The following is an 11,476-nucleotide window of genomic DNA, read 5'->3' as shown; positions in this document are numbered from 1 at the left end:
ACAGGTGATGTACTGGGGCTTCTTCTGGATGTGGACAACCAGAAGCTGGTTTTCTATCTCAATGGAGATCCACTCCCACCCTACAGGCAGCTTTTCAACCATGCACGGTGTGTAGGCTGACTTTTGACATATTTTCCTTCTGTTTAGAGGGAGCAGAGAAGGCAAAGGATGGTTGAGGGGAAGAGGGGGGAGACAGTGCATGAAGCTTTTAGCAATGTCCAGCAACTCAGCTTGTATTGTAATCATTTATTTCTAACATCATATTTTGAGCATTTAGTTCACATGCAGAAGAACCAGCAGAAAGTTAAATGCCACTTTCATTTTTATTCAGTTTTATTGTCATTTGCACTTCTGATATGAAAATAAAAGAACAAGATTTTTTTCTTTTCTTTAATTTAAAGATTTTATTCATAATCAGTGGGATTGGACGTTGAATACATTTCTGCCACAGTGCTGCTTTGTTATCATTTTTATGTTACTGGGAATGCAGAAGCAGATGCGTGTATTTACAGTGTCAGCTATGAAAAAGTTCATTCTCTTCTTTTCTTAAATTTTCCTTCCTTGAAAACACCTAATTTGTTGTGTAGAAAAGCAAGACCAAACATTGTATGTTTATAATTTTATTATTCATTTGCTTCTTTTTTTGTGTAGGAGTGGTTTCTTTGCAGCAGCCAGCTTCATGTCCTTTCAGCAGTGTGAATTCAATTTTGGTGCCAAGCCCTTTAAATTCCCTCCACCTATATGTTTCCGCACCTTCAACTTGCATGGACGTCTTACAGATGAGGAGCGCATCATTCTTCCAAGGCAAGAAGGCCAACATGAATTTGACATAATTTTAATTTACCTAAACACTGCAGTCCCTAGTAGGTGAATAGTTTCTTTGGGTAGAACTAAACATTCTTTTCTTTTCCTTCAAGTCATTGAACCTCAGGATCATACTAAGGTTCTGATTTTTATGTCATTGTTGGTCTGGTTGTATTGACTGCTTTGATCAGGAATATCCATTGGAATGTACACAACTTGACATGATCTCCAGTCTGCATGTTGATTATGAGGATAAAATAAAAGGGACTTCAGAAGACTAAATAGTAATTAAATAATTGAATTGTTCAGTCTGGTTCACCTAAATTTCGTCTGTGCCTGAAAGATAAATCAATCATATAGCTGAAGCATGGGGACATGAGATAATTACATCCAGTAACCTTTTTTTTCTCTTTTTCTTTCTTTTTTTTTTTTTCTTTTTTTTGAAATAGGATGAAAGTTTTATTAATAGTCTTGTACTAAACTAAATAAATTTTAATGTTGACATATTGGAGAAAATCTCATACATGCATGGATAAGGTGACCAGACGTTTCAGGGGTGAAAGCGGGACACGTGCCGATGATGGTGTCGTCACCGTCAAAGAACACCGAAAAAAGTGATTTTTAAAGACAAGCGTTGCCAGAAAGCGGGACATTGGGCGTTCCGCCCGATATTCAGGCAGGACACGAGGTCAAAAGCGGGACTGTCCCGCCTAAAGCGGGACGTCTGGTCACCTTATGCATGGAGGATGGTTGAAATAGTTGCAAATAGTCATGGCTTGAGTAAGGATACTTGGGATGTGTTAGGATAGTTCATAGGAGGGATATAGGCCTCTTAAAGTTGTTAGTGGAAGTAAGACCACCAATAAATGATACACAGAATTCTAATTTAAGACAACATTTTGTATCTTTAGGATAAATACTGGAAATATTGGTGCAAGCTATAATAAAAATAGATACTTTTTTATATTTAGGCAGAAGAAACTGGACCTGTTGATGCAAGTCACAGTAAAAGAAGACTCGTGCACATTGTGCTTTGACCTACAGGCCAACACCAGACTTATGGATTGTAAACATGCGTATGTATCTTTAGGAATCATCTGCATTTAAAGCCCATTTTTGTCTGCTGGGGACTTTAAAAAAAGATTGGAATACTGCATTTTGCATTTAAACAAATTTATATTTTCACTGAAGTAAGATCTTTGATGACTTAACTCTGATTTTGTTCCTTCAAGCATTTGACATAAATTAACATCAGCTCATTAAATAACTTCAAAAATTTATCTGAGTGAGAAAGATATTTTTGCATATTCATGTTTTGTGACAGTATATTTTAAAGGCATTTCATATGTAAAACTTCCTCATTTCCAAAGCATTAAGCTTGAATTGTTTTCTCTGTCCCCAGAGGCTTTTGTGATGAATGTGCTCTTCAGCTTGAGAAGTGCCCCATCTGTCGTCAAGAAATTCGTCAGCGTATTTTGATTTCTGATGCCATGGAAACTAGTTCTTCAGAAGCTGGTAGCAAGGGTGGCTCACCTAAACGATTATCTTGATGATTTGTTCCCATGCATAATGGAGTTTTTTTATATTGTGTTTAAACGCCATGACCAAAAAAAAAATTGAATGCTGACAAATATTGTTGTATAGACTTCAACAGTACTTTTGAATTCTTGTTCTCCACATGTCAGGTTTGAGTAGCCAATTATTAGGAAATTATGTCTATTTATTGAAATCTTTGTTCAAGGAAACTTTTTTTGGGGGGTGGGGTAAGAGGCAGTGAGGTTAGGATGAGAAGGAGTTAATGGAGATTATGCTCATCTATCAAAATGCTTTTGAAGGATGAACTATTTACCTTTTTTTTCTTGTTTTTAAATCATTGGTCTTTTTTAAGCTTCAAGTGTTGCATGCAGAATATGTGAAAAATACTTTAAAACTTACAACTGAATAATGCTGCTGAGGTCGGTATATCGAGTCTAAAGGCATTTAGACTCGGAAAGTGAAGCCATTTACTACAGAGGTGTGCGAGGTGCTACACAGTGTACCAACAGTCTGTCATGGACTCCCCCACTAACCCTGACACTTATCAAAGTTAATGTGGTGCATGGATGAAGGAAGTGCGTATCAAAAGGTGCAGCTTCTTCCTGCTTCCCGGTAGTAATACAAGTTACCTAACTTTTGGTAAAAGTTAGAGGGACATAACCCTAAAAGGGAGAGGAAAGTGAGGGGTAAATGTTCATGAAATAATAGGCATAACGGTAGAGCACACAGTCGAAGTTCAAGAGTTACCTGTCATTTTTCTTCTGCTTTGGAAAGATTTTTTTTTCAAAAGTGTCTAACATCTGCAAGTTTCATCCACGAGATGACAACAGGGGTAGTTCACTGTACTGAGTTCATTTGCTTAGCTCTGTGCTATTGGATTGTATCTGGAGTCTGCATCACCACACCTGATACTACATTTTGCTGCCCAAGGAAGTTACTGGAGTCATGGTGTTGCTTGCTGCTCATAGTCGGTTCCTGGAGCAGTGACATGAGTTGGATACTTCATTGTGACCCTGTGCAGTGCTACTGTCCCTGAAGACTTATCGTCAACTCTGTTCTAGCAGTTGTAAACTTGACATGTCTTCTGTGCCTGGTGATGTTCTGGACCTATGCCTCCTACTGTGATGTGAACTGTGTAAATACTTTATACTTGAGTTGATCTCTTGTGACCACACCAGTCATGAGGTCTACTTGGACTTTTAAGCATTGCTAACAGTGGAAGTCAATATGCTGTATAATATGGGTGTGCATGTGTTTGTGTGCATGTACAGGTGCCTGCAGGTGTGGATATGTTGGTGTGTCAGTTTTATTTATCCATTAGATATATTTTATTCATCGTTTGTTGTATGGTGTATATAGATATATATATTGCATTGTAGACAGAATATTCACAAACCAGGGAAGCAACTAAAGATTTTAAATATCAAATATAGACAGTGCCACTTTACATACACTGTAATTGGGTTTTTCCCTTTCTTTTCATTTAGAAGTTTTATATCTGATGAAAAAATAAATTGGTGTCTAAAACTTGTCTGAGCACTTTAAATGGTGAGATGTGGTGAGCTTGGTAGAAAGCACTGGAATGTGTCTCGAGTTAGCTTTGTCATCAGGTTAATTTTTAGCATTTTGCATTCTCCAGAAAATTAAGTTAAAGCTGACCTATTTATTCTATTGGCTGTGATCATGTCTTACCTGAATAAATAGTTCTTTTGAGCCGTTGTGTCTGTATCTGACATAATTAGCAACTTATTACATATCTACAATTAACAAAAACACCTTTTACTCACAATGTGAATTGCCTATGCTGTATGTAATGAATGCACTGGTTTAAGTGACAGTGGTACAGAAGTCATTTTAGCTGAACTTCTTGTCAGATTAAGGAGGAAAATGCAGTGGCTTAGAATTGTAGCATTTAGCACAGTGTGATACTTTTAAACGTGATAAAGTAGATCTGTCTGGCCGGTGTCCTGTGTGAATTATACACAGATGCTAGAGATTCACATCATAGTCAAGTTGCCTATTTGTGTTAATGGCAATATTTCCAAAGTTCCTTGTTTAATCTGTTGGATGGGCTTTTTAAAAGTGATTATAGATCTAAATGTATTGGTAGTGTAGCATGATAATGATTAAGGGGGAAAAAACCCTAAAAAAGTAGGTCATGCATGTCTTTTGTTTTCATTAATAGGCAGAATGAACTAGTTATAGAAAATCTTCTGCAAACAACATATATTTTCTTAATGAATACACTGATCAGGAGTTCTGTTGTCTTGTTGCTGGATCAAAAGTGCTAGAACTATATATTAATGTTAATGCTATAGCCAGTCGGCAAACTGCCAATGTTTTGATTTTAACATCTTCAGCTTCAGATAATTATTTTACAAACTGATTTTTTTTCATTTAATTTTGTTAAGCTATGTGTAGGTAAGAGCTCTTTCTTTTTCTAATGTCCCTGGTAACACATGCTCCATATTATCTTTACACTGTGCTGCTGTGATGCACAAGGGGACAGAACACTTTACATGAATCCATACACAAATTGTTTTTCAGTTATCTTTTTTTAATTCTGTTCCTTGGAAGATTTGTTATGACAGCAGGTTTCATGAGAACATTTTATGTATAATTAAGGACAAAACATGATGTTTTCCATACACTGGTGCTTGGACTGATTGACAGGCAACCTACAGGAAGTCAGGAAAGAATGTTAAATAAACACCATTCGTGAGATTTACAGCCAGTCTTACAAGCTGAGCAGCATTTTATTCCCTTCTAAGATACTAAGTCACATGGATTTTTTTTCACTGTTTCCATTCCATGTCTTTTGTTTAGCAAAAGGATAGACACCCAGATGGGCAGTTAAGCATTTCATTTGAAAATGCCTAAGATCGTTTGTTTTCAAGGTTTTATTTTAGTCTTTTGTTTTTTTTCAGCAGTGCTTGCAGAAAGTTGTTGAGAATGGATATTTGTCTGTTATTCCAAGAATATTGTAATGAAGATGTCTCTTGGAGCTGTGAAGCAGCTTTAAGGCTACTTTTTAAAGAATATGGCATATCAAGTTAGTTTCTTTTCATCCTTTTATGTCACAGAAGTTAGGAGGAGAGAGGCTTTTCCTCTATGTTGTGCTGTAGCTTCATTGGAGAACGTTGTTGAGAACTAGTGTTGCACCTCGTGTCCAGTTTTCACAAAATTGAAAAAAAAAAAAAAAAGTTCACAGATGTGTTACTTGCTGTACATGAATTGATAATGTTGTTGGTAGTAATCATCATTCTGTTGGCACTGGAACCATGAATGTCTTCCTCGTGGAAGCAGTATTGTTCTCTCTGTCTGAACATGTAGAGAATGAGCTGCCAAGATCCAAAGTCTAAACATTCTCACAGATGTGGAAGTTTGATAATGTGCCTCTCCAAAGCTTGCCCACCAAGAAGATTGACTTGGCCACTATATGTATCTCTGCAGAGAATTCTTCACTTTTGAAGACAAAATTGGCTTTTTGAGCCATACACTATTCTTCACATAGATCATGGGAAATGAACCTAGAGTTAGCTGGCAACCCTCCGCACCCCCTTCCTCCCAATTCACCCCATCCTTCATCACCAGCAGTTTGGCTTGTAAGTTTGTTTTCTGAAAATAATACTGATAATTATTTATCAGAGTTAAGAGGATGACATTTAACAATCAGATGGCAATCTAAAAATTTTGTCTTGGTCTTGCTACTTTGGTGATGAAGGAAGGGAGATAACACATCAAACTCTGAAGTACTAAATTCTTGGGCGGGGTGGTGGTGGTGAAACCAGATTATAAAAGATTCAAAATGTTTTCTTAAATTGATGTATACATCTAAATTTAAAAAAGTGTACTCAAAGATGCACATAATTGTGGTAGCCTGTGTCACTGTTCTTAAAAAGAAAAACAAAGGTACAAAAATAGCTTATTAAAGTCTTGACTTTGATGATTTGGTAAGCATACTTCGATTGGATTTCAAATTGTGTACAAAGTTCCTTAGATAGCGTTTTGAACAGTCTAGCAGCAGATGTTCTGAGGAGTCTTGCAATGCCAACATCAATTTTTATTATCTTCCTGTAATATTCACAGCTTGAAAAGTGTTTTATGATTAATGGTGAGTAGCAAATCATATATTCATGATAATTTTGTGAGATGTATAAAACATTTTAGATTCTGTTCTGTATTTCTCTCTTGCTCAGATGGGACTTATTACTGTTATCTGAAGAGAGCACAAGGTAGTGTGGGTCATATGAGGTATGATGTAGTAAACAATGTCATGATTAATTTTTCTCCAGCGGATTGTGTATCAATATATTACAGGTGGAGGAAGATTGTGTGAATCTATGCGTGATTGTGTACAAAGGTGTGAGCATTGAGTCGTGAAAAAACGTTCAGGTGAAAATAGATCGGATATCCTCTGGTGACGTAGTTATGAAATGAGAGTAGTTTCCCCAGGTCAACATAGGGAACTAAAGGAAAAGTTTGTTTTCATTGTTATAGTGCTATGCCCAGACCCTATGGATATTACTTTGTTTCTTTACCTCCTTTCGCTTTATAGCCATGGCTCCAGGGATAAACATCTGCTGGGTCTGAATACTACTTTATAATGCTTGTCTTATCATTCCTTCTGTTGTCCCAGGGTTAGCCTTACTCTCACTTCATAACTATGTGGCCTGGAGAGAGTCAAGCAGACACATTCTCAGGTGAACCATATCTGCAGTCACATTGTGTCACCTGTAAATATAAATGCATTGGTGTGTTTATTCTATTCCCAAGTCTCTGAACATTTTCTTGATTTTCCTATGCATTTATTTGATGACAGATTGCATAATAGGAATATAATAGATGATGCTTGCATAATGGCGAAGTTTTGTTGATTGCTTTTACATATGTTTACAGTTAGTGTGCAAAACATCATTGACTTTGTCCTAACACTTCAACCAGCCTTAACATTTGCAGATAGAAGAAATAAAAGTATTGCACTCTAAATGGCATGAAGGTCATTTTTAAAACTATCTGCAAATGGGGTAGACTTCGTGTTATTTGCAGATTTTGATATGTTTGAAGCGTAAAATTGAAAGTTTGTGTGATTTTGATAATGTTTCACAATTTTTGTTGATTTTTTTTTTTTAAATTGATGTTTTCATTTCTGAATGTCGGGCAAGATTCTTTTGGCTGTAACTGTTGTAGATGATTTTCACTAGCTGTAGTAATGACTTTATTCGGATAAAATATCCACATATTACCAGATCACAATGTAAAGTTACCAGACTGGAAAAAAAATAATGAACCCCTCTTTTCACTTGTCTGAGTGTCTACAATTTGTAAGACCTCTCACTCTGCACAAATAATGTGCTAAACTGAATTAAACCTGCTAAAAAAAAAAGTGGCTGAAGGTTTTTGTCATTCCAATATTTCCACATCTCAATAATGTTGACATAAAATGATGCCCTTTACCTTCCAAAATATGTTGTTTGTTATGTTATTAGCTAGATTACCTTGCCCATGTTCATGCATCACAAAATACTGACCTATTGACCCATGTTAAACAAAATTAACTCTAAGAGTAACATTAGTTAATTTTTACCTAAGTTAAAGTAAGGAATGTCAGCATCATAAATGATGGTAGCATTTTATTTTTAACCATCATTGCACATATATTTATCACACCTGCAGCACAGCAGAGATGACTGACAATGACGAGATTTATCAGAGAAGAGAAATATAAAAGATTTGGCACTGCCGCTTACATAGACGCCCGTTTTAAATCTGGTTTGGCTGTTCACTTTGACATGATTTAGAAAGGATGACCCGAATAGTAAGACACGACACAAATACTGGTATCCAATATGTTGAACGTTTATCAGGCTTCACCTAATTTCGTCAGTCCACCATGACTCAATCCCCTATCAAAGTTTTTAGCCCCATGCCTGCTCCGTGTATGCATAGCACAAACATGGCTGAATTCTAACCCCCCCCCTCCAAAAAGAAAAAAAAAAAAAACGTTGTACATCATATTCATCTACGAATTAAGTTTCCATTCCATCATACATTTTAGTAAAAATTCTAGCGGTCTGGTACTTATGGAACTGACTGTGTGTAGGTCTTGTTCCAATACGCCTTTGTGTAAAATAAAATCTTTTTAAAAACAAGGAATCGATAGCAGGCTTTGGCACTAAGTCGATGTGATCGCTGGCTTTGTTTCTTTGTTTCCACGTTTAAAGTTGAATTAAATTCGGCTATCTAATGCAGTCTCTGGCCTGAACTTGTGACAAACAAAAGCAGACGATATTGGTCTTTGTTCTGCGTTCAAGGTTAAAAATTTAAAAAAAAAGTCTGCTCCTCTTGCCTCTCGATTATCTCACATGACGCATCCTAGTTGTGTCCCCTCCTACATGTAATCACAGTGCTTGACCTAAGCTCTTTGTTTCCTGTTCGATAGCGCAAGACGCTTTACAAATCGTTAAAAAAACACACACAACAACAATTATATCCTCCGTAACAGATACCTCTCTTGGCCGTCTAGAACCGTGAAAGATAATAACTGCTTCAGTGATTCGATGTAATGACTAAAGTGTGTGTTTTGCATGATCGGTGACTCGGTGAGTCATGTTAACAACAAAATGATTTTTGGCAAATGGTGGAAGAAAGAAAAAATAGCGAATTAAAGCACGATTTTAAGGTTACACAGGTATGATTTATTCATTGAGCAAATAACAGTCAAATAGTCTGATATTCTATAATAAGTTTCTTAGTCAAGATGTGCCGTAGACATTAAGCCAAAGTGAATATCACCTGTGATTTTCCATAACACGATATGACAAGATCCGCTAGGCGAGACACTATTTCTTTTCTTTTTCCTTGTGTGTAGCACCATACGTGCCCTTGATACCACCTGTCGTAAGGGGATAGGCCATGCGAGATCCTGACAAAGGATAGCTTCGTTTGCTGGTGTTTCTCACAGTGACACACTGATTATAAATAAATTGTTACGACTACAAAAATGAGTGCATAAGCCGCCGTTAACATAATCTCCTTTTTCAATGTTTCTGACTACCCATATTAATTATACACCAATACTATATATTTTTTCTGAACTTTGCACTTTCCTTTAAACACACACGAGAGCGAGAGAAAGATTAGCTGTTTTGAAGCTCTCTCTGTATATGTATATAGAGATGAGAAATATAATTACATGGGACAAATAATGCACATAATATACAGCCCCATTCAAAACTTGCTGACATGCTTAATTCAACCTAACTAGTCATAACATTCGCTCACTCTAACATCATTAAAAATTGCAAACCTTCACAGCTTCATGCTTATTTAGTCTTTCACATCTTGACAGCGCATTGTCTGAAGAAAAAAAAGCAAAAGCAAAGCACAACAAAATTTTTGTTTAGTTTGCCCTAGCTTTTCATGGAATTAGTACATAAACTAGTGAAAGTTCCAAAAGTTTCCATTCAAAAACATTGGTAATTTTTGGAGAATGACATTTTGGGGAAGTCAGCTAAATCACATTTTTTATTCCCTTTTACATTTCTTTTCTGTGATCTCATAAAACAACAGGTTTATTTTCAGATATGAGCAAGAAAAATTTGGATACAGATTATTTTCTTGTTGGAGCTGCAATAGGTTGTGAAAATATTGTAGGCAACAAAAAGTTAAGTGATAATTAATCACCTGAATATTAGAAATTGGTGGTTCATTGCCTCTGAAACTCGTATTGCATATTACAATAGTGTGTTGATACTTAAACTGTAATTTAATATTTTGGTAATTAAATATTCTGATGTCAGAACTAAAACTGAAGCTTTAATGTTGTGCAAACAGAAATTAAGACTGCAATATTCAGCAGAAAGCCAATTTTGAAATTTAAATTAAAATGCTACAAATATTACAATGCTTGTAGCGTTGCAGAGTTCAGGGCAACAAAAACACTTTAAAATGTGTTCTCACTGGTTCATCAGGTTAATATAATATTTTATTGCTTGTTAGCTGGCTATTGCTATTTGTTTTAAACATTAACTTCAAAGTGTTGACAGTTCTGAGAAAATTTTGTTGTTCAGCATTATTGAGGAGTGGTGTAACAATTTTTTTTTTATCTAAAAGGTTTAAATGGTGCCAGAATATGAACTCACTGAGCATGTGAACCGAATGCAATCGATTTTGGCCTCCAGCAGCAACAACATTACATTTGAAATTGCTTCTGACACATTTTATACCAATATTTTGTTACTGGAACATGTCAGCCCAGAACGTGAGAAATATCTTTTAACATGTGGGAATGCATTAATAAAAATTGGTGGTGTGCCACTAATTAACAAGTGCAGACAAAAAAATCACAATACTGATTATATCGTGCATGTTATTGTGCTTAGATACTGTGACAAGCTACAGCAAAAATCCTCACATTATATCATTTTATGACGTCGAAAAAGGTAGAACATTAAAACAAAGGCCACATAACCCTCCTTCACCACCACCACCACCAACATTAGTTTATGCTATAACTCATCAGAAGTTGATTAAACCAGTTGATATTCGTGTGGCATTAATTTGTGTGTGGGCTTATTGGTATTTAAACGCTCAGTCAGCAATAATACTGGTATGAAGCGCCACTGATACGTGCTGAGTCATCAGGAGTGCAAAAACATCAGAAAAAGCGGATTACCACCCATGAAAAACCACCTAACTCAGTTGCGACATTGTATGTGCTTGTCTTGTAATCGCTTCAGCAACTGCTCTGAAAACATTGGGAAGAGTGTGACGTGCGGGTTCAGTGACCTCTGCCTTATAAAAATTACTGCAAGCTTTGTTTTGCTGGTAGCCGGCGAGAACCAACTGGGCAATAATTATGTTTTTATTTATTTGTGACGAAGGAGCAACAGTTTGTAGTTCCCTGGAATGTCAAGTCTCATTTCCTTTACTTTTCGCACTTTTTGTAGAAGTTTATTAACTGCTATGCTCTGGTTCTAGTAGTTTTTGGTTGCGAAGACGGAAGACCCCGTGTCTGAGTTGAAGCCACCTGCTTGCTAGACTCCCAACGCTGCCGATCGCTATCAGCAGGTCAAAGGTCACATCCGCCCGCTCGTTTCGCTCTCAATCTGCGACGTAGCTCTCCAGTACAACG

General features: G+C 36.4%; 1 protein-coding gene across 1 annotated transcript in view; it reads left to right on the top strand.

The window, feature by feature from the left end:
• Positions 1-7,726, top strand: part of LOC112576404 (RING finger and SPRY domain-containing protein 1-like) — a 30,311-nt gene extending 22,585 nt beyond the window's left edge. Inside the window, exons 12-15 of the mRNA XM_025258775.1 lie at positions 5-107; positions 652-804; positions 1,776-1,880; positions 2,207-7,726. Of these exons, the coding sequence (XP_025114560.1) occupies positions 5-107; positions 652-804; positions 1,776-1,880; positions 2,207-2,354 (509 nt within the window). The 3' untranslated portion in view covers positions 2,355-7,726. The remainder of the gene's footprint in view (positions 1-4; positions 108-651; positions 805-1,775; positions 1,881-2,206) is intronic.
• Positions 7,727-11,476: the final 3,750 nt, after the last annotated feature.

Source organism: Pomacea canaliculata, linkage group LG12 (assembly GCF_003073045.1).
Source record: "Pomacea canaliculata isolate SZHN2017 linkage group LG12, ASM307304v1, whole genome shotgun sequence".
Lineage (NCBI taxonomy): Eukaryota > Metazoa > Mollusca > Gastropoda > Architaenioglossa > Ampullariidae > Pomacea > Pomacea canaliculata.
This window is presented reverse-complemented; position numbering and strand designations above follow the sequence as displayed.